This window comes from Caenorhabditis remanei, chromosome I (assembly GCF_010183535.1).
Source record: "Caenorhabditis remanei strain PX506 chromosome I, whole genome shotgun sequence".
NCBI classification, from domain to species: domain Eukaryota; kingdom Metazoa; phylum Nematoda; class Chromadorea; order Rhabditida; family Rhabditidae; genus Caenorhabditis; species Caenorhabditis remanei.
This window is the reverse complement of record NC_071328.1, coordinates 7,718,679-7,742,344: the sequence shown is the minus strand read 5'-3', so window position 1 is coordinate 7,742,344 and position 23,666 is coordinate 7,718,679. Positions and strand designations below refer to the sequence as shown.

The following is a 23,666-nucleotide window of genomic DNA, read 5'->3' as shown; positions in this document are numbered from 1 at the left end:
TTTGGACGCAGCATAAACCCATTTCTCGAATGTCATGAGTTTTTTTTGATAAACCCGCTTAACATAAATATTCAATCATGTTTTGTTATTCTCCTCTTCCTAGTTGAAATATTTTAACACAAAGTTCAGTTCTGTGAGTGCTACTGTGACAATTTACATACTATCTTCTGGTCGTAATGTTGAGGTGAAATAGAAAAGAGGAAGGCAAAGAAAAGTTTAGTTGTTGAAATAGAGACATTTGTAGTTCCAAAACTAGCCCTACTTTGAGAATAAAAGTGACTCAATGTTCAAATATAGTGCGGAAGGAAGGAAGGAAGGAAAAAGAGCTATTCTCAAATAAGCGGAGACTAGGTCACTTAATATATTACATCTGGTTTAAATGTGCTGCCCAGCTGAAAATAGTACCGACGATTCACTTAGAATTTCGAACGCTTCAATCTTATTAGAACATTATTGGAAAATGTGGAAACGATCTTATAGATTGTTCAGAAACTAAAAACTACTTTTTCAAATAGCCAATAAGATCAATTTTAGGGAAAGACAAGTGATGACTCACAAATAACAAGCATTTGCTTGTTGTGAAATCTCAAATCTTCAACTGATAAAAACAGAAAGAGAGTGCGCAAGAGAGCAAAGGAGGGAACAGTTGATAGTCAACCTTTAGCTCTTTTGACTCTTTACTTTTTGAAGAGAGGTGTCAAGTGGAAACTAGTTGAGCAAAATGATAGTAGAAACGGGCACTTTCGCTATTTTTCGAAAGAAAAAGTTTATGTTTTTTCTGGGAAGAAAGTATGCGAGTCCTTTTAGAGAGGAAATGACATTTCTCTTTCTGAGTTAGTGATCATTGATGAGAAACTGAAAGAGACCTTCAATTAAACCTCACATTTTGGGCGTTTTTGAAGAAAAGAAATTATACGTTTCAACTTCTATTTTTGAGCCAAACTCTCACATGACTGGTGGGCGGAGTTTGAAAAATCAAAAAGAATGAACCAATGGTATCAGTGTCTGGTTGGCTTCCGCATAAACTTCGCCATGAGCAATTGTAGAAATTCAAAACCTCCAGTTCGCAGTTCGTAGCAGTTCGCAGTTCGTAGCAGTTCGCAGTTCGCAGTTCGTAGAAAAAGGGTACCCATGCAAAATTAATCAGACCAGAAAGAAACTTACTAGCTCTCCGATCCCTTGTTGTACAAATTGTAAGATGAGTAGAGAATATGCTTTGGCAAGCTTGGCCAGCACGGAAACTACCGTTGCTACCACTAGCTTTCATTTCGGTAAGATTAGTAGTAATAGACGATCCGACGTCCGAGAACTTTCGACCTGTACGCCGAGCGAGAGCTGCCGTTGATAGCAATGAACTCATTATGCTTATCAGGGGGGCTCTTCCAAAGAAACTGTTTTGAATGTAGCTTGAAGTTCACCAATAATATAAAGCTCCGCAGTAGAACCAGCTGAGGTTGTGAATGATTCGATAAAAATTATCGACGGAGGAAAAGCAAAACAAAGAATAATAGAAAAGCACGCGACGTCATAGGAATGATTCAGTATCAGATTGGTAGAATCCGTTTTAGAAATACACTTTTCCCGAATTCCCAGACAAATTTTATTTCAGCCTACCGTCAAGTGAGGCAGAATCGAATGGAGTTGTCGGGTCGTTGGGTCCACCACTCATCGGAAGAATTGTAGCAGAGGTACTGCGTCTCTGGAAAAAAAAAACGATAGATAGACAAATTGTATCTTAAAGATTTCTCTTCTGACACATAAACACTAAAAATCGTATGAATGGCTAGAGCATTGGCAGACGCTGTCTCTGGAAATGAGACAAAAATAATATAAAGTTTTTCAAGCAATCATTTAAAAATATAGAGCTATTTGAACTGGAAAGAATTTAGATGAAATTGCGAGAACTACTTCTGGAAAGAATTCCGATCCCTAGCTGCGCATGGTAAACACGTTCGTAATCTAGTAAACAATAAACATCAAAATATATACCCGAAATTCGAATACTCTAGACTTCATGATGAACAAGAACAAGCTTGTGAACTGTTTCTCATGGTTTTTTCTCACCTCCAAAAAACCACGAGACAATTTTTTTCGATTTTTCAATTAAAAATCACTTCTTTGCGTCCGTCATTTTTCAGATCAATGATAGATAAAGAGAAATACAAAAAATTGTATCTAAAAGATAGAGAAGACGATAGAAAGTTTTTTTCTCTCTGTCTATATCTAAGCTTTCAGCTTCCTCTCCCAAAAAATTTAGCGCGCGATTCAGTAAAACGAAGAAGAAGACGGCGAAATGGTGATATTGAGTAACCTAGAATTATCAGTAAAGAAGAGGAAAACGAAAGAATAGAAGTTGAAAAACTTTTAAATCAGAAAGTATATGTAATCAGAGTGACATTTGAGTATTACTAACGTTTGTTGCTCCCACTGAAAGAGATCCGCCACCACTCATTTGTCGACTTGTCGTTGACCTTTGATCTAAATCCGATATGATATCTGCTAGATTTGGACGACTGGCGGTGGGCTGAAAAATTTAATTTTGGAAAATTGTTAAAAAAACGAGAAAGGTAATTTTCCTCATGAAGTTGGACAACTAATTCTAGTTGTTTCGAGTCGTGCAACTTACCTTCTTCCGGAACAAATTTCCAAACGTGAATGTATCTGATCCCGATTTTTCTTTTTTGTTCTTTCCGATTCTGTAAAAAGGACACATTACTAGAATAAAAAATTATAAAAACATGAATCAACACATTCCAGTACCAACGTTTAGTCAACTTTTAGAGTTAAGGGACCACACAATTAAATGCAAACAAAAACTGATAGAAACACTGCACACGCCTTTTTAAGCATATAAGCATACCCGCCAGAGCAACCGGGCTACAGGAACGAGATGTTACTCACGATGACAACGACAGAAAAGACAGTGATGATGACGAGGACAAGAAGGAAGCTGTGGTGGTGGCGTTGGCCGATGGAAAGTATGCGTCATCACCTTCTTCATCGTCCCCAGAAGAAGGTACCGTATGCAATATAGACGTGCACATCCAACTACTGTAGTTTAATAGATATTCGCAAAAAATTCGAGAAACAGAAGTCTCGGTTAAGCTTATTATAACCAATTTGTCTTAAAAACTATTTTCGAAAAATTCACACACATTCCTTACGGCGCTGTGACTAACATACATGAAAACTGAGTTATTGAATCACATAGCAACACACAACCATCTAGATGTCTGTGTGGTTCCCCTGGATACATTTTTCGTAAATACAAAACTTTCAGAAAATTATTTTCGTTCTTGTTATTATGTTACCTCTGCTATCTATGATCTAACATAGCTGTCGTTAGCAACTGATATTCAACATGTTTGATTTTCAAATAATTTGGGGTTGAAACAGTATGCAGAAAATGACACAGAACATGGACACATACACATACATATATACATATACTCATACAAAACTGTTTCTGTGCGTTTTTTTGCATCAAAATTTGTGTTTTTCTCGAAGTCTTCGTAAAAGTACCTTTGCTTCTTTAAACTCTTCGGTCTTGGTCTAAGATGTGCTTGTGCGGATGCGAAAAATGATGAGGACGCATTAGAGGCTCTCCGTTTCAACGACCCAGTACGTAATCCGCCATCTTCTGTTCCAAGTGTCGTTGTTGACACAGATCCACGTTTCATAATCTTTCGAAGACTTCTTCGAACAAAAGAGTTGTTCGGATTACTTGTCTGACTTTTTGAAGCCGGTGACGAGTGATCAGTATTGATCGAAGAAGAAATCGAAAACCGATTATTATTACAAATCTCAGAAAGTGGCATGATGTCTTCAGTGACTTCAGAGGTGGCTAGAAGTGCCGGTGGTGATGGAAGATTGTGATATTGTAGAAGACGTGGACGAATTGGTGTAGTATATAGTGGAGAAGTGCTATCTGGACTAGTTGTTGTTCCATCCGTTTCAGTTTCTCCTCCGGTTGGCAATTCGACCGAAATCAGTCTGAAAACGGACACAACTGGGAAAAACAAAGGGGACAGGAAAGGAAAAGAAAAATAGAAGTGCTCTACATTATATTGTTAAACTAAAAATTTAGTATACCATCACCGAAAAAACATAACATTACACAAAAAAGGAAACATTCCACTTGCATCACAAAAATCTCATCTTAGACTCTTGTTTTCAATTCGGATCACTAGATGTCTCTAACTTTTTTCGAACATACCTTTGAGACCCTCCGGATATGACTCCAGATGCTCCACTTATTGTTCCAGATCCGTCGAATGGTGACCTTGGGACAGCGTCTCTCGTTGGAAGTGATTGTGGAGAATACATCTACAAACATGTTTGCACTTCATTAAATGAACAGCTGGTGCAGTTTTGGAGGAAAAAAACATAAAAAGAGAGACCACTATTCACATTACAACACCTGCCAACTCACATTCGGGTTCATGATCATGACCTTTAGAAGAATAGAGAACTCTTAAAAGAGGTTTGTCGGGTTTCATTTCGGTACTTCTGATGTCTTATCGCCCTTCCATATTACTCTGGTATTCGGTTCTATTAACCATTATGGCTTTTAAAAGTAATGTCAGAAAATTCAATAATTGGTCCCCACAGATCCGTAACTCACCGTGTGCCCCACCATTCCAAACGGTGGCATTTTATCCTTCCACGATTGATCACTGGCCTTGTAGGGGGATGAACGAGATGATGAAGCAGCGGATGCTGCAGACACTTTTCGATGTATTCGGACTGGGGGCGGCTCGGATGATGAGATTGATGGCAAGTTTGCGTCTGAATTTGGACTAGTTTTATTTGGGTTTTCAAAAGTAGACGATAACTTTGATGTATACAGAGTAAAATCATGGTTCATTTTCTAATACGGGGAACGTCTAGGAAAGAACAAAAAGGAATGATCATACACTCATATTCGTATGTTTTTCTTTCTGCGTCAGTGTTCCCATACCGGAGGTGTGGTAATGTCTAGTATCAATAAGAACGACGGAGAAGAAATCTATACGGTCTCTGAAGAAAGAAAAATGTATGTATTCGGTAGTGCCGATGGTGTCTCCTGGTTTGTACAGAAAGCAGACAAGGCACAACAACATGATCTAAGCTGCGGAATGGGAGAGCGGAGCGTAGGCATGTTGCATAAAGAGGAAGGAGAGATACATACATATGGTATACAGACATACAAACAAACAATCAAAAAGGCGAATAATAAGGAGAAATGTGAAAGCGGGAGAAGCTGAGGTTGTATCGTAGATGAAGTTTCGAAACAGTTTTTTAGTCTTGAGATATAAATTCATTAATACTCACGATTATCATAATGGCGCAATGATTGATTGGCCTTCGATGCACCAGCATATCTGTATCTTTCATCAGCTCCTCCTTTATCCAAAATCAACATTTCATTATCTTTCGAGTATCCATCAACATCATTGTCTTCATCTTCTGAATCCTCTTGTTCGTCGAGTTCTCCTTGGAATACTACCATCGCGCTTTTGCACCGCCCTTTCTTCAAATTTTGAGACGAAGCAGAACGTTTTTCAAACTATAAATGAATTTCATTCATAATGATCATTTTGACTAATAGAACTCACCGAATTACGTCCAATCTTATCCATATTTTCCATTTCTTCACTTCGTTTGAGTCGTGTAATTTCAGTAACATCATCACTAACAACTCTTCGATGCTCAATATTATTATTGATAAAAGAGTTTGTTGATGGTGCACTTTTACAATGAAACATCGGGTAAGTGTGTTCCACAACTTCACGATGGCGATCAATTGCAGATGGAAGGGGTCCAACTGACGAAGCGTGTGGATTTTGATGATTCAATTGATAATTGTACGGAATGTGAATGGATTGTTCGTGTTCTGATTCTTCACTAATTGCTGGAAGTTCCGAATGTTTCCGATCGTCTGACGAATGTCCCCGGCTTGACGAATCTAATGGATTCGTGTTTTCTGAAGTTAAAAAATTGAATTTTTTCCAAAAAAGAATAATTATTTATTTTCAAGTATTTTTCTTAAGTTTTAATAATTATTATTCTTTAAAAAAGGAATTTAAGACAGAAACTGTCAAAACGAAAAAATAATCATAGATGTTCTCGATAAAAAACGAAACGAACTATGATTCATCACCATTTGTGTTTTTATTTTTTCTTGTATTCCTCTACTTTTTTCTTTCATATTTTCCTGCCCCCTATGCCTATACCCGGGCATATAACCGTCTCTGTTATATAACAAAACATTGTCTGTTTCAGCTGAAATATTCTTCTCTATAAAAAAACAGAAAGGATGACGTGGCATCTTAAGGGACCGCGCAAGCGAAGAAAGAAGACGACGGAAACGAAAAGAATAAATGTGTGTTTGAATGTATATACATGCAAATAGGTGTCGTTTTTTCATCAATGCACACAGAACATTTAGAGAAAGAAGACGATAGAGAGATAGAGACATTATAAGAAAGACAGTCTATAAATCATCGTGTTCACTGAACTATGTTAGTGATCTTTGAAGAATTACTTTAATAGTATTACTTCGAAATGGAATAAAATAGAAATGTACTCATATCACATTGAGCTTTTCAGATGAGCATTCTAAAGAAACGACAAGAAAGGATTTCGAAATCTGCGATAAAAGAAGGCGTGGCTTAAAGAATGAGTGTCGCGCGATGTATGTTTTAGAAATAAATGGGAGACCGGGTTAAACGACGACCGAGTTGAAATTTTATGTGCACATAAATAAGGTAATGAATCGCTATATATGTATTTTTATCACTGGTCAGCACCATTTTCTAATAAACTAACCATTCGAATACGACAGAGCAATGTTTCCAGCACCGACGGGATCGTACGATGCGAATGAGACAGCTGGATAGGAGAACGAGTCGGGTGATGAAATATCCTGAAATATGCACGTCTATAAAAAGAGAGAAACCACAGTATAGAAAAGTTTTTTCTCAGATTTTATAATTTGAATACAAAAGAAAACAATCACAAACCGTTGGAATTCGATCAGGAGATGAAGGAGATGTATTGTTGTCATCCATTATATCCATTTCATCTCTCATCATTAGCAGTCCGGCACCAATTCCACTGTCTGCTAGACCGTTTCCTCCTTTCGAAACCTGAAGAATGAATAGTGGTAATTGGAAAATTTCAATTTGAGAAACGAAAGGAATTGGTTATTTACCAAAGTGTCATAGCTTCCATTACGCATTGAATCGTTTCCATCTTGAGTGGTGGCTGATAGAAGATCACCTTAAAAATAAAGTCTAAAAACGAAAAAAAAAAGAAGTTTCGAATACTAACCCAAGCTGCGGCTACGATCACCGTTTGTGTTTGCATTTTGTACATCCGACTGATGATGTTGAGCACATTCTGATAACGAATCCAATGAATTTGCAATACTTCTCGGTGAGACTGGATGAGTCGACCCGTTTTTGACAATTCCCTCCTCAATAATCATTGGTGGAGTTGGTGTAGTCGATGGTGGATATTGCCATGAACTATTCGAGGATGACACTGAAAATAATTATAGTTACAATCAGTTTCAGTTTGGAAAACTGTCGGGAACTGTACCTGGTAGAAAAAGAGATTCAATAAAAGAGAATGTTGTTGGTTTTTGTTCCTCCGGAATGAGTGGAATACCCGGAGAGCTTGGCGAATATCGTTGATATTCGTTGGTGACGTACAAAGCCGATGGCGATGATGTCGACGATGAATACGACGTCACCAAGTTGTAATCGTATAGGGGTGATTCACTGAAATAGAAACGGTAATTGAGAATAATGGAATGAAATAATCAATAATTATGACAGAAACAAGAAAAGAAAACAGAAACAACAGGCAGCAGCTTTGGGTCATTCATCTCATCTGACGAGACGATTTTCGGGGAAAAGAAGAGACCACGGGATGGAAAAAGAAGAACACATTAAGAGAAAGAAAGAAGGAACGATGGCGATGATGATGATTCAATTTTCAATCTTTCAAGCGGAAATTGGAAAATCAGCTGAGAAATCCGGGTTTCAAATTCCCACAAGAAACATCATAAACACACCAGCATCGAAATTCAGTGATTTTTGATACCTTATATTTCAGAAACCACGCCGAAAACATCTAGTTTATTGCTAGTTTGTAGAGAAAAAGTTTATAAAATTATCCCGAAATCTGTGAATTTTCTGCATCTTTCAACATTGAAAAACCTAATTTCAAAAAGTTTTGGTTGGCGGTTGTTAGTTTTAATTTGCAAAAGAATGCGCGGCGTCGTTGCAATCGGACGCCGCCCACTTTCGTATGCGAAGAAAACTTACTGTCACCAAGTTTTGATTTTTAAGGTTTCTGAGGATGTGTTTCACAAAAAAATATCTTTTACTTAAACGTTTAAAGAAGAATGCATTTCTTCATATTGAAAAGCACAATCGGCTTATCGAGAACATTCTGAAACTCTTCAGACTTTTAAGTCTGAAGTCAAAAATAAAATCTGTACAAAACAATTTAAAGTAGTGAAAACAGAAAATTGATGGGGAAAAGTCGAAACCTATTACTACCTAACCAATTAACGGTTGAGGGTCAGCCATTGACACTTTAGAACTTTTACTTTAAAACTGAAACTAGATACATGTCTTCTTCGAAACCACTCGATAGACAGACAAAAGGGAAAAGAGCTAAAGAAAGTGACGAACAAGAGGTAAATGGGGGTTTACGAGCCGATGGGGACGGGAAGAAGGAGCACAAAAAATGAGGAGCAGCTGCGGCAGATGATCAGAAGAGGGAGCAGTAAAAGTAGAGAGAAGAATTATTAGTAGCACTCACGGATCTTTTCTTTGAGGGTTCGAACGAACGATGGATGGTGATTATGATCTCGGAAGGAGGAAGAAGGAGGGTGCCGTTTTTATTTATGAGTTCAAATAGGAAATTGGGGTAAAATCGACTTGCAAAAGAAAATGTTAAAGTGCGGAAAAAGTGAGCTAACGATTACAGCTGAAAGTGCTCCAGAAAGAAATAACCATGTTAAGAAGTAAACATATAAAATCAATCTAGATATGACAGCGACGATCAAATCCGGACTGGCCTGTATTGAATTGCAAGAATTCGTTGATAACTATATACATGTTTGGATTCACTGTTCAACTACTGTCTATACCGTCTCGTCCTTGACAACGTCTTTATCTCTCTCTCTTTCTTTCCACAAATAAAACTTTCACTCGTTTACCAAATCAAATCAAATTAGTCATCACTAGTCAGTCAGGACACCGTCTTCACCTACTTATCTCTCCTTTTTCGGCATTTCTACTCAAAAAGAGCCGAACAGTAAATATAAAAAGAAGGTGGGTGATTGTGAACATTTAGATAGGGTTAAAGAAACACTGATTTCAAAATGGCAAATAATTCTATTGATTGGGAAGGACGGTTTAAAAGTAGGTTGGCAAATGAATTGACCCAAAAAACGATGAAATCTGAAATATTTACAGAATATCGACATTTTTTTCTAGTACTTAACCAGTCTTTGAGGTTTAGACACTGTTTTTGATTTTAACAGATGGTCTGAATATTGGACTGAGTGTATCGATGAATCATGAATGACTGAAATCGGCTTACAGAAATTTTTTGCGCAATGTTTTAGTTTTAAACATCTTGAAATCCTTTAAAAAAACAGCTTTTTCGAAAAATGACGAATGACTATTTCAGAATTACCGTAAATCAACACAAAACTCAAAGGTAGCTAGCTTGCTTAACTAGATCGGTCTCGGCACGAACCAAAAGTTCTTACTGTAACTGTAATCATTTTCACTTTTAGCAAAGCCGCAAAGAATAAATACAAAAAAAAAACAACTTTTGAAATCAGTTTGATTTGAAAAATAAATATCAGGAAGAATACAGTGCATTGCAGTTCAATAAACTTGAAAGATTAGCCTTTTGAAGAACAACTAAACGCATAGGAATTTCGGATAAAGTGTCATCTCTATCTTATTCTTCTGAAGAATTTTCAATACGTTTTTCGTTTTATGCGCTCGCTGACCATCCGTCCTCTTCTGTCACCGTTTTGTGTCATTTAGACATTTTACATTCTACCGCCCGCCAATTTCGGAATTCAAAAAAAGACAGCCAGGTGAAAATGCGAAAAGGTAATACGAAATTGGCAACATTTAGACAATGTTAGTTCCAAAAAGGTTAAGAATTTAAAAAAGAAGCATTTTCCAAACTGTTGAAAAACAAGAAAAGTGTAAAAAGGGAGTATATACAGAGAAAAAAGAACAAGGAAACAGAGATAAGGAGGAACGAGTTGTATTGGATGGGTGGTTTGTGTAGGAAGGGAATGAAATAGTATTAAAGGACATGAGTCGCAGGATGATGGACAAGGAGGTCTCTCTGGGAGATTGAACACACAAAAGACTGAAGAAAAGGAGGAAAATGGTGACCTTAGTACCAGTACAGCTCAACACGTACCTCTCTTTCTCTTTCTACAGACTAACAGGAGGTAATTGGAGAAGGTGTGGATAGTTTTGAAGGTAGTCAAACAGTTGTCTGTAGTGAAACAAGGGCGTTAACGACTAAAAAACTAGATGATGAAGCTTCAGGGATTTCGGAATCGAGTATTTCTTGAGAATTTTCTTACTGTAATATCTCTTCATAAAATACAGAAAACCTAAAAATCAGAAGTTGAAGATTAAAGACTTCCGAATACAAAAAGTTCAGTAAAATTTGTCGGGAAAACGTCAAAAACGTTTCTGTTCTCATCAGAATTGCGACCAAAGTATCGTAGAACTTTCGCATAAATGAACAACGAAGGAAGATTCCAGATTACCGTTAATCACCTCACTTTAACAGGAGAAACCGAAAAGAAGAAGAAGAAATTTACAATTAGAGAAATACAGAAAAAACGACTAGAAAAACTGGTGGAGGGATGACTGACACATGCAGGAAAAAGATAAAATGAAAGTAGATGGGAGAATTAGGAGAAAGAAGAAAACGAAGTAGAATCACCATATGATTCTGATGATTATGAAGATGACGTGGCATTCAGAATGAGAACTTGTTTCACTTATTGTTTTCAGGCAATTAAAGATAATTACTTCAGAATATTGTTCCAAATCACTGTCAAATATCTAATGTTCTGATAACTTAACAACAACCTTTTTGATGAATTCATGTCCACGTGGAATTCAAAGCTGAACAACACGAAGAAGATGCTCTGGTTACTACAACACCAGCAGAAAGTATTGCATATTTGTTTGACGATTAGCATGTTTGCAGTTGTGGTGCAGTACCGCCCGTCTCTGTGCTCAGAGTCCCGTGAGCTTCCCGGTAAGCAGACGACCGACCTGACCGTTTTTTGTTCAGGTTCTCACTAGAGAGTTGACAGTTCTTTCGTGCCAATGAGCAGAGAAAAAGGCGACCGGATTGATTCAAAACGAACGGAAATTTGAGCGTGCGAACTTTTGATTTGACGGACGGAAAGCGGTTCCTGTGCCGAGATTTCTCCGCGCAATCACTCGTAATCGGACACTTTGTCACACAAATAACGACACGTGGAAAAAAGAAAAAGTTGGGTTCAAGAGACAAATCCACAAATTACTGTAACTACCGTAAGACTCATCGCCAACAAGGCAACGTACTGACATCAAGGAACATTGCTATTCTTTTGAATAATTGGAAAAGGAATAAAAAAGGAAAAGTTATCAAAAACTTACGTGCTCAATGCAAATGAAACACCTCTTGGGGGTTCATACGGTTCCGGCGGAGGGCTGGATGGTAAGGGCGGTTTCTCTTCTTCGTTCATTCTTGAACTGAAAAATAAAACAATTTCCGGTCATTTTATTCATCAATAAAAAATAGTCCATAAACAATTTAATAGACGAGTGGGCACCAAAAAACCAAAAATAAAAAGTGAGAAAATAAACGAGAGACAGTGTATAAGCAGGGCACGCCAATCAATTGTATGACATTTACATGGCTCTTTATTTCAGTGATAAGGCATTGAGGGAATATGTAAACGAGAGGGTAAAAGGGAGGTTGTCTTGTATCATGTCATTGATTTTCAGCGGTAAAGAAGAATCGAGGAAGAGAGAGGAAACGAGGTGAAGAGAAAGAAAATGTGATTCAAGAGTCAAAGATGGGTTACGAGGGTTGCAAAATCAGGAAACATAGTTTGTGACAGCACAAAGAAGAAATGAAAAGTGATAATTGACAGTTTTTCGAACCTGAATCAGAGTGGGTAGGGATGAAGAAAGTAAGATTTTCGAAAGTGGTGATTCTGATTCAGAATCCGAAATCCCAGTTAGAATTTCCAAATTAATGCGCACCCACATAACGACACATAATAAAATTAGAGATTCACAAAACATGTAGAGAAAAAGAAATGGAGACAAATATACCGGATCATTCACACACGAAATCAGTCCCGGGAGGGCCGATTTGAAAGAAACAAGGATAAGGAGAAAATGAGAAGAAGGGGAGGCGAGAAAAGAGAAGAAACTGTCATTTTCTAATGATTGTGTTGGAATGAGGGAGTGAGTGTGTGACGTTTTGTTTGTTTTGCAAATGTGTTCTTATTGCCTTCTTGTTTAAGAAAATTCAGAAGTTCTCATTATCAAAGTACATTTTATTTTACTTGTTATTTAGGAACGTGTTCAATTACTCGGAAACGGTTTTCACAACACAAATTTCACTTTCTCGACCTGCTTTCTCAATTGCATTTTAGAATTTATTTCAAGAGAAATCTAAGAAAATTCAATGCTTTTCACATTGTAGGAGACACTGCTGCTCGAAGATCACTTCCTGGGCAGCATTGAATCGTGGCAGGGTCACAAAGATAAGAAGAAGAAGGTTGAGAGCGTCGACTTATCAGAGAGTCGGTATACCGTATCCATGTTTTATTATCATTATAAGTTCACCGTTAAAATGTGAGTATCTCAACTTTATTTCACTGTTTATCAAGCCCAAGTGAGCTTCTTCCTTTGGAGCAGGAGGCAGAACAACACCATCAATGTTCATAGGTGACTAGAACGAGAATGAATGGTCAGAGAATGAGACGCTCCTCTGAATCGTTTTAATGGAAGAGATTTTTGCAAGTTCTACATGGGTGCACTATTTATGCATGTATATCTTTATGTTCTTATACCATCATAAAAAGCGTAATCACATCATTTTCGATAAAAAACTTAACCCAGCCTTAACTTCTCTAATTTGCTCCGGAAGACCAGAAGTTACTGTGAGACGAAGTACATACTTTTTGAATTTGAAGTGTTCATAAGAAGAAGTTTTGTTCTTGTCTCTGCTAACTGATGACTTGATTTCTAAAGTTGTTATCAGTACGGCGAAGTCTATATGTTTTTTTATATTTGTTTCTTCCGTCTCCCCATTTTAGTTCCAGTTTTTTTTCAGTTTCCAGATCCGAGAGATTTCCAATCAAAAATTTATTATCCGAGAAGAAAAAAAGGCTGCCGGCTCTTGTAAATTGCAATGAAGCAGATTTGCACATAAAAAGTTAAAAGAAAAAGAGAAATAGATGATGTTTTTTTTTGAAGAAGCTTCTCATTTCTGAAGGAGAATTGGTGCAGTTTGACGAGTAGTAAAACGTGGAAGCTTTTATAGAGAAAATGAAGAAAAAAAAAGAAAAAAGGGGAAAGTTTGAGTTGTTCTTATATTGAAGGGGGTGTTGTTTGATGGTGTTTAGGGGGGATTGGGGCAAAAAAATACAAGTAGGCATGAAAGAGGAGGAACGGACAATATAGAGAATAGATGGAATTAATATCCGGAGAGCTCCTGGAAGGTGGAGTCGAGCTCCTCGGAGATGGTCTTGTAACGTTCCTTCTCGTGCACCAATTCGTCTGAAATCAAGTGATTGAAGTTTTGAACAGTGAATCAGATGATGTAGAAGTGGGAGGAAAAGGGGATGGTTGCAGTATTCAAACTGAGAGAGCCAATGACTTTTGAGTACTGGGCACCATAGTGATTGATGCTCTCAGTGAGAAGATGATCTGCGGGAATAACCATACCATGATCGATTCCTCCAGAACCGAACACAGTATGATACCGCCCGTTTCTATAGGAGTGGGAGTGAAACGAGACAAGAACAGAAACATTCAAAAACTTACATGGAAATTTATTTAGGAAGTCTCACAGCAGGAAGTTAGATAACATTTATCAAGAGTTTATACACACACTTTTGTTTTTTGAAGAAGGGATAGAATACATTCAAACTGAATTGAGCTCTTGAACCATATGGTCAAGCTCGTCTTGCAATTGACGTGCTTTGCGGATTTCCGCGTCACGATCCTCTGAAATCAGTTGTTATTCGAGAGAAAAGAAATCACTCGTTAATTAAATCGTGCATTTTAAAAACTATATAACATTCCACATATACACATATCATTCTAGAAACATTCTACATTCTTTTCAACCATGCATTTTCATTCTACCGTACTATTTATGATCCTTGGATCTCCTGGACGGTTTGTTCGATCTCTTCAGTCAAGTTTCGGACACGCTCCTTCTCGAGGAGAAGTTCATCTGAGATGGATACACATAGAAACACACTTTTTGGACAATGGACTAGACTTTTTAGACAACAGTTTTACACAAATTCACTTTAGGACTAAATTAAAACAACATTAATAATTGCTCGGAACCAATCGTCCGTATCAACGCACATTTATATGAAACTGAATTACACAAAGACATCTTACACCCCATGATTACTACTATCACCATTAAGCTATTCACTAGTATCCCGAACTCACCTTCGAGTCTGTCGACCTCCTTCTGGAGCTTTTGAACGGAGCGCTCAGCGAACTCAGCGCGGGTCTCAGCCTGAAAATATCACTGTATACATCTGGTTCAATTTCCAAGTAGATTCACAAGGACATCACTTATAGAAAAGTCGAAAGAAGACGAAAGACAACTAGACAGTCACTACATAAAGTAAGACAAATAGATGACCTCCTTCAGTCTGGATGAGACGGTACGGATCTGCTCCTCGTATGAGTCCTCACGTTGGAGGGCCTTCTCCTCAGAAACTTCAAGAGATTTCAAGTTGTTTCCGACGACGCGGAGCTCCTCCTCAAGCTCGACGATCTTGCTGAAAATTGGGACAACGACGGTTTGAACGGGAAGAGAAAATAAGAGAGAAACGAGGGCCAATTTAGATTGAAAGTGAGTCATGCAAAGCATTGTTATAGAATACAAAATGGTAATTGATTGATTGAAAACCTCTCTCCGAGATTCTAGAGCGCATTTCATGACTACAGAATTCTCATGATCTTGTTGTTGGAGTTGATCTAAAAGATCTTGTGCATCCCGAAGATTCACTGCTAACCCGCGCATTTGAATTTCAGCCAAATGAGATTTCCTAAAGATGTTAGCATCAAAAAGTCACTCAAAAATATATGAGATATAAGGAAAAACAAAGTTTGAAGCGTAGTGTTAGAGCGTTTCAATTAGTTAGAAATATATCAAAAGGAGTCCATAAGGAGAGTAGGATTGAAGAGAGTAGACGGTTTTTTTGACTTTCAGACATCTGATACCTCCTTCAGTCTGAAATCGAGCTGACGAATCTGCTCAGCGAAGATATCCTCCTTCTCAAGTGCCTTTTCTTCCGAAAGTTCGAGAGATTTCAAGTTATTTCCGACGACTCGCAACTCCTCTTCAAGCTCCACGATTTTGCTGGATTTATTGGGTGAGATTTAATTTATAGTGAAAATGAAACCAGCGATTTGTTAGAGAGGTTAAGAAGCGTAAAAGAAATAAGAAAGGATTTGGGGTCTGGGAGTGGGGGTACTGTATAGCCAGCAAGCGCGATCCAACAGTAGATTCAAAAATATCTAATTTGGTTCATTGGAGCGCGATTGCAGACTACAGTAAATCGAAGGGAGTCTGCAATATATTTTCAAACTCACTTCTCTCCGGCCTCAGCACGCTCCTCAGCTCTCTCAAGATCAGCCTCAACCATGGCGAGTTTACGGGCGACCTGGAATCATACTGTAATCATTTGAGTCCCGGAAATTCATCAATTAATATCATCCAATTAGTATTGTTTAGGGAATGAGTGATCAATAAAACATGCTAGTTGTAATTTGGCACCCTTAGATAACCTCATCGTATTTGCGGTCAGCCTCCTCAGCGAGGAGTTGAGCCTCCTTAAGTTGGGCCTCAACAGTGTTGGCACGCTCTTCATCCTGAAGGGAGCGGTTCTCCATGACCTTGCGGACGCTGGAACATTATTACCATAGGATCTATTTATGTGAAGGATCGCCTTTCACAGGATCTGTGCTACCGTAAACTTCCAGTGTTCTAGGAGAGGACGGACAATTGCATTTGAACATAAATTAAGCCATTTTGGAGTAATTAGAGAACAGATAATAAGAGAATTAAAGAAGTTTCGGGGGTTAATAGAACGTATTTTAAGATTTGATTCAATCTGAAAATGCGCTCTAGTCATAAAGAAAAAGAAGAAGCCTGTACCTCTTCTGCTTTGTTTTCAGTCTCATGCAATATTGATTGACATTCTCTCAACTTCCTCTCCAATTCTCCACATCTGTCATCATCTAATTCGATTTGATTGCTCAACGCTTTTCGTGATCTATAAAAGTATTAGATCTCAGCAAAAAAAACTTCAAATTATTAGACGGATTTGGGGGAAATACATTCAGGACACATGACACAAGACAATCAGAACACGCGCATTCCATTCGAAGAAACCCGGACCTCTTCGTATTTACGGTCAGCATCCTCAGCGATAACCTTGGCCTCGTCGACTTGAGTTTCGAGGAAGTTGGCGCGTTCCTCGTCCTGTTGGGAGCGGGTTTCCATCGATTTACGCGCACTAAAACATATAGAAATACGACGAAAAACACATGGACAATTTTGACGACACAACACATTTTCATAGATTTTTCTTTTCGAGCACTGGCAGTTTTCAGGCGGCATAGATTCGGTGTTCGGGCTAATCCGAATCTTGCCTACCGCTCGGACTCGTCAACATTGTGGGTAGCCTCCTCGAGCTTCTCAGTAGCGATCTTCAGACGCTCCTCGGCTCTTTCGAGCTCCTCTTCAAGAAGAGTCATACGACGGTTCAAAGAGGCAACCTCAGCTTCAGCCTGTAATGGACACAAATGCGGAAATGATTAAAAACGAACCGGTCAGCCTCATCGGCAGCTTTGGTGGCTTGTTCAAGTTTTGATGTGGCAACTTTCAGACGATCTTCGGTTCTTTCCAAGTCCTCCTCCACAAGCACAATACGACGGTTCAAGGCAGCGACCTCAGCTTCAGCCTACAATATCCTTATCCCTTCATTCTAAGAAAACAAATACTTCCACGAAATCAGAGTGTGGGGAAGCCACTTTATGAGTTTTATTGACTTAGTGCCGCTCCCCGCGCAAAAATTTTTGTGCGCAACTTCTTGTTACACTAGGAATTAGAATTATGACAGTATATTTAGCGGATTATTCAAAAACTGAACCCGCAGTGAATTGGTAGAAATCGATTTCTTAAAAATTAAAGAGAAAACCTCTGATCCGTAAATTGTTAATAGAAGTTTTCAAAGAATTCGAATACGGATTAGTCACCTAATATAAATATTTCTTTATATGATGCAGCTGAGCCAAAAGTTATAATTTTTGAGGTTTTCATAAAACTGTGAAATCCAAACTTTGGTTTTCAATTAATAAAAGTCTGAATCAGAATAGGAAATTCTATGAGTCAGTGGAGTTTTCCACTGTAGAATGACTCATTTATGATTGGAGATTCAAAACGGGGGCGGCTGAAAATGCTCTAGTCTATCCTCATTTAATTAATTATGCTAATTATAGAATCCCATAGTTTGACATACATCTTCACGCTTCTTGCGCTCCTCTTCGAGCTGTCTTTTGACCTCATCGGCCTCGTCCTTGGCGGCCTCCGCCTCCTCACGGGCCTGACGCATCTTCTTCTTGAGGACATCAAGAAGCGACGTCTGCTGAGCTCCCTCCTTGTTTACCTTCGACATTCTGAAGACGAACGGAATTCAGATGACTACGAAGGATTCAGATGAACAACGATGAACGATCTCAGAGAAAACGAAGAAAAATGGCAACTAGATAAAAGATAAAAGGTAAGAGTAGTAAAAAGTAGAAATGAAGGATTCACTTCGTTTTCTGTCAAGTAGTCCTCACTCAACTGAGTGTCTTATGCAATGAAAGTATACTGACTGGGTAAAATTGGGAGGGCGCCACCCCCCTCTTGCTCCTCGACAAACAGAGAAAAGATGGGGAGAAAAAAACGGGCGGAGGAGCTGAAATAGAAGGTGAATTGAAGAGTTTTTCGACTGTACGGAGCAATGAAATAGTGTGTAAGATGATGGAGACATCTAGACTGATAGTGATGATGACAGTACTTGAGATGGGTTGAGGAGGAGGACGAAAAGGAAAAGCGTGGATGGAACAAGGAGAAGAAAATGAAGAAATGAACACACGGAGGTGGTAAATTGGCAAACAATTTTTCATTACTCTGTTACCACTGGAACATTATTAGACTTTCTAAAAAAAGTGGCGGCGGAGAGTAAAGAAACTGGAATTGCATAGTATCGAAAATTGAATTAAAAGAAGAGAGCTAGATACTGTTTCTGAGTCGGAAATTAGAATTTCAGAATGCCTAATTCTTGAAATACACTTCGCCAAAATTTCTACTCTCTGTACCATCAAAAAGGTACTTATAAGTATAAAAAATTGTCTAAACATCTCAAGGTTTTCTAGTGTCTCAAAGTAACGAAAAATGTACATGAGACACATCTGGAATATCTCCCGAAAAGAAAGTAATCCAATACTACATCTCTCGTTTTGTTACTACTAAAGGAAGTGGAAAAAGCTCTTGATTTGAAGAAGAAAAGAAGAAAAAAGAGGAATGAAAAGGGTCCAAGAATGTGCATATTGTGGACACTAAGAGATCCAGAGACCCAGAGATGGAAACGGACAGAAACGTCCCAATTCTGGAGTGGCACGTGGCTTGATGAATTGCTTCTTGCAACTGACAAGCGAAAATTTCGAAAATTTAGGAAGCAACATTTGCAACGGTTTCTCTCTCGGAGATGATGATCTGTTCAGATTGCCATCTAGGTTCTTTTCTATTTTCTCTCAAGTGTTTTGACCGGAAGAAGAAGGAAAATATGGGCGGTACATACGTGTTCACTATTAACAATAGACACATTCGAGTATTTACCCGAATTACATGTTCCTGCCGTCTCGGTCTTTTCTTCTTCTCAATTCCCTTATGTATGCCTTCTGTATACAGAAGTGAGGCGCCCCTATTTCCATTGAAATTGTGGTTGTAGGTAGAGAAACCGGCCCAACCTTCTCTTCTCCTCGTCTTCCTGTATTGTGTTGGGGTATGTACCGGGAAAAAGGTGTCTAATTGGTAGGTGAGCATGTGACGACTTCTTTTCTTCCTGACGCTTTTTCCTGACTTTTTCTGTTGACAGTTCAATGGCATTTCTATTCGAAAAGGGGTGTTCAATTAGAACTTCAGGACCAAAGAAGAAGAAGAAGAAGGTTTGACACCTGGTACGATATCACTTTGCAGAAGCTGAATTTTTCTAAAATAGCCAAACATCCTAATTTCTCATTTCCCATTTTCAGAAAACTGTTTTTGATCTATGTATCCTATCCATCTGATTTCAAGTGACATGCCATTTGCCTCTCTTCTACTTTTTCTATTTTTTTTTGTTTCTTCGCCGATGCCGCGGCAAGTCAGCAACAGATCACAGAGCTTCTCCTCGAAGAAATGCGGGGGAGAGGCTATGCTCCCGGCGTGGTGCTCAGTGAGCTCCCGGGAAGAAACAAGAGGCGGGAAAAGTGAGAGAGTGAGAGAGACAAAATTGTGTGTGGAAGTTTGTTGTAAAGCAAACAGCTTCTCTCTCGTTGTAATCAGTTGGAGGTAGAGAGAAGGGGCTCTTTTGAAGATAGAGACCGAGAGAATAGACAATAGAAGAGAAGGACGATTTCGAATGGCGCGGCACTCTCTTCCTTCACATACACTCGAAGTTTATCTTCTTTTTCGCTCCGTTTCTCATTTTCGGTGGAATTGGGAAAAGTGAGGAGAGGAGGGATGAGAGGAGGAGAAAACTTAACGGATAGGATTGGATTTAGGTGGGAAGAAGTTGGCAAAAATGACTGAACTGGAAAAGGGAACAGTTGGCGAAAGGGGTTTCCGGAAAAGTCCCTGATAGAGGATTGTCGATGTTCGATGAGTTTCAACATCTGTTAACAAACCTATTTGAACTGGAATTCCCTACTGGTTACTGTAGGAATTCGAGAGCAATAACCTAGAACCTAGATTTTAGCCTATTTTCCATATTGAAACATCAGAACGATATCCCTACTGTTCCTAATTTTCTAGAACACATTACGATGCTAATCAGAATCTTCCAGAATAGGAATACAGGAAGTTGTTGCATAATTCCATTCCATCATTGATCAAGTTTGGGCGTGCCGCCTAAGAGACCTAGACGAACAGATTACGGAATTCCATGAAACTCAGTTGATAGCCAAAAGATCCCCTCTTCGATTCTACCGTAATTTTTTTTTCGTTCTGATGAGAAAAAAGTGAACGTTGAATCATCATTCAATTGAATGTACAGTCACAAAATGTACATCTATATATACAAAATATATACAAAAGAGGAGAAACAATATATGGAAGATTGAAAACAATAGAGAGAAGGAGAAAGGGGAGAAAAAAGAAGAAGCAGAAACGAAACGAAAACGAGGAAAAACCGCGGGATCATCATCATCAACGTCACTAGTCGTACATATATAGAAGGGAGAAAAAGGACAGATATACAGAGTGTGTGGAATGAAAACTAGCTGCCCCCTCAATCCTCCCACACTGACTAATTAACGGATTAATTGACTTTTGTGTCGTGTAGTCTATCTATGTAAGTCAGTACTTGGATTCACTAAAATGAAAAAAAAAATCAGAAAAAAACCCATACAAACCAGCTAACGGTAGCAGTGAAACTAATAACGCAGTGGTTTTTTCGCACCCAAGGTGCCCCAGATTTTTAAACAAACCTTGATCGTATCGTTTTGTGCTTGTGAAAGAATAGACCTGTATTTGAAAAAACCTGAATATGAACAAGCCGACCAAAGGTCCCTACAGTCCCTATCACGTACCTCTTGGACGGTCTTCTCCTTCTCCTCGAGCTTGGAAGTGGCAGCAGAGAGATCTTCCTGTAAATACAGATATATTTATTTGACAGTACTGAAGGCATACTGTACCTGAGCCTTGTCCAAATCGTCTCCGGTTTGAGTCATCTTCTTCTGGGTGTCTCTGAGCTCCTCCTCGCATCTTTCGAGCTTCTCGGTAATCTGACGGACCTTCTCTTCAGCGGCATCGGCACGATCGAGAGCGTTGTCCTGGAAATATGCAAGATTAGGGTTTGGGGTTACGGTAGTTTTGGAAGTGTTGGGAAAATGGGATGGGGATTATGGAATATGTTAAACAACTAGATCTATGAATTGGTACTGTATCTATTTTTCGAAGTAGAGTACGGTAGTTATTAGTATATTGTTTTAAGTTGAGCATCAAAGTAGATACAGTACCGTGTTCTTTTCTTAATGACTCTGAGCCATTCTCAAAGAATCGGAAGTTTCATATTTGTATTGAAATCATTTAGGTCTAGCTCAAATTTAGGGGAAACTGACAATTCAAAAGGGTGGCAGAATCGAGACCATAAGTATAAACTCATGAGATTCTTCCATCAACTCTTGATAGAAAACGAGATGACTTATTCCTGAACGAAGCTAATAAACTAGTTTTTAAGAAAAGGAACTAAAAAAGAAATCAGAATTTTCAAAAAGGAAAAGTAGAAAAATAGTAAACCTTCTCGATCTTCATGGCTTGCATCTTCTTCTTAATGGCGTCCATTTTTGGTAGTTTGTTTTGTGTTCTTGAAACACACGGAGTGACGACGATTCAAATTGGAGGGGAGAATGAATTCCCTTGGCCTCTGTCGCCTTCTTCCCAATGCGCCCGGGTTCCCGTGGCTCCGCCCATTTTCTTCTTCTTCGAGCCCCCGCTTCTCTGTCGCCTCGTCTTTCCGCCTCTATCGATACATCTCCTGGAGACACTCCTTTCTCATTTCCAGGCATCATCAGTGGGGGTGTTGAGAGATAGAATGTGAAAAGAGGAGAGTGCAGACAATGGACGGGATCCCTTCCACCCACCCCGATGGGAAGAAGAAGAGCACAACACGAGCACATTACAGCATTCAAGAGTCAACGGTGGATTGTTGGGATATTGAGGAGGAAGAAGAGAAATGAAGAGCAAGGATTTGTTGAATGGCAATGGACTCTACTCGGGATTTTTGAGAATTTGATGTATTTGATATAGAGAAAGAAAGAAAAACATAATTAGCTGGGGGAAAGAGATTGTGGTTTTGGTTGCGGACATCCGGATAAGCAGACATACGTACAGAATGAATGTAAACGAGTTAGAATGGAATGTGAGGAATACCATGGTTTCTATGACTTTATGTCCATATATGTGATAGGGGGTCTATGTGTCGATACATGGTACTGTAGTAGACACACAGACAGATGAGAATGCTCATAAGGCTGCCCGCACTCTTTTTGTTTCAAAACGAGAAAAGAAAATCTCAAAAAAAAAAAAGGATTTAGAAAAATGCGTAAAGTTTGCTAGGATAAAGCGTAAACTTAGAATTTTTGGAAGTCGGTTTCAATTTTTTAATCCAGTCATTTTGCAAGCCTCGAAGCAGCTGAAAATCTTGAAAACTAATTTCTCATTTCCGCGATACTGTAGCTGAAATTTCTAGATTCAGAGTGTTTTTGTTTTCGTCCCACTGAGGATAATATTTGGAAATGTACCAAAACTTTTCTTTATCTGAATCAGCTAGCAGTTGACTCATAGTTATATAACTTCGACCGGATGAATTCTGAAAGCTGTACAGGAGTTTGGTTGTTTTTAGTATGCTGAAATATTTTATACGATTCCTGAAACGTGCATCTCCAGAACATTTTAAACAATCTGAAATAATGTCACCTCAAGAAAGTGATCAACATAAGTATACAGTATTTAAAGAAATGAAAGATAAAAGTTTGACACACGTTTATCTGAAATCTCTAATTTCAGATTTCCCACCACCAACATAGTAATTCTTGAACCATCATCACCTTCAAACCACCTCAATAAAAAGTAAACCAATTGTTGCCCTTGTCTCTCTCTCTCTCTTTCATTCTGCCAACTGAGTTATTCGCCAACTGTTTCCTGCTTCCTTCAAAATGTTATGTTGTTGCCACGCTCTCTATCTGATATTGAGAAGAAGAAGAAAAGAAAAAAGTAGAAACAAACGAAACTCTGATGTCAAAAGTATGATCATTGAGTTTTGAAATTTGAAGAGTAAGAAGAAAAAAGGTTCGTTTCTGGGAACTATTGGATTGTGGAATTAATTGACCTGAAAAACATCATGAGTTTATTCACTTTTCCAGAGGATTTTTGCAGAAAGTTTCAGATTTATGATATTTTTGGAGAATATAATCTGGATACCAACATTATTTTTAACTCTTGAGAATCTGAAAAATCTGTCACTTGAATGACTTTCAGATAAGCCTAATTACGATTATTAGTACTGCACGCTGCTTCTTACAACCGCGCTCTGCCGAAATCGAAGA

The 23,666-nt window shown here is 38.5% G+C and overlaps 4 protein-coding genes across 4 annotated transcripts; all 4 read right to left on the bottom strand.

Annotated features, from left to right (window-relative positions):
- Nucleotides 1–1,600: 1,600 nt before the first annotated feature.
- On the bottom strand, nucleotides 1,601–11,785 carry GCK72_001499 (uncharacterized protein; the record flags this gene model as incomplete). The annotated part of the gene is made up of 15 exons (XM_053723003.1): nucleotides 1,601–1,699; nucleotides 2,414–2,524; nucleotides 2,627–2,696; nucleotides 2,902–3,051; nucleotides 3,523–3,993; nucleotides 4,217–4,326; nucleotides 4,625–4,788; nucleotides 5,314–5,548; nucleotides 5,598–5,965; nucleotides 6,811–6,907; nucleotides 7,005–7,130; nucleotides 7,196–7,263; nucleotides 7,315–7,527; nucleotides 7,585–7,766; nucleotides 11,697–11,785. The coding sequence occupies 15 exons, from the start codon at nucleotides 11,783–11,785 to the stop codon at nucleotides 1,601–1,603; spliced, it is 2,553 nt and encodes an 850-aa protein (XP_053591648.1).
- Nucleotides 11,786–13,752: 1,967 nt separating this feature from the next.
- Nucleotides 13,753–16,493, bottom strand: GCK72_001498 (uncharacterized protein; the record flags this gene model as incomplete). The annotated part of the gene is made up of 6 exons (XM_053723002.1): nucleotides 13,753–13,835; nucleotides 14,748–14,817; nucleotides 14,947–15,085; nucleotides 15,903–15,973; nucleotides 16,098–16,215; nucleotides 16,468–16,493. The coding sequence occupies 6 exons, from the start codon at nucleotides 16,491–16,493 to the stop codon at nucleotides 13,753–13,755; spliced, it is 507 nt and encodes a 168-aa protein (XP_053591647.1).
- Nucleotides 16,494–16,674: 181 nt separating this feature from the next.
- Nucleotides 16,675–17,989, bottom strand: GCK72_001497 (uncharacterized protein; the record flags this gene model as incomplete). The annotated part of the gene is made up of 4 exons (XM_053723001.1): nucleotides 16,675–16,828; nucleotides 16,969–17,102; nucleotides 17,195–17,275; nucleotides 17,834–17,989. The coding sequence occupies 4 exons, from the start codon at nucleotides 17,987–17,989 to the stop codon at nucleotides 16,675–16,677; spliced, it is 525 nt and encodes a 174-aa protein (XP_053591646.1).
- Nucleotides 17,990–20,100: 2,111 nt separating this feature from the next.
- GCK72_001496 (uncharacterized protein) lies at nucleotides 20,101–21,903 on the bottom strand (the record flags this gene model as incomplete). The annotated part of the gene is made up of 5 exons (XM_053723000.1): nucleotides 20,101–20,234; nucleotides 21,048–21,084; nucleotides 21,150–21,206; nucleotides 21,255–21,392; nucleotides 21,859–21,903. 5 exons carry the CDS (start codon nucleotides 21,901–21,903, stop codon nucleotides 20,101–20,103), a joined length of 411 nt encoding a protein of 136 aa, XP_053591645.1.
- Nucleotides 21,904–23,666: the final 1,763 nt, after the last annotated feature.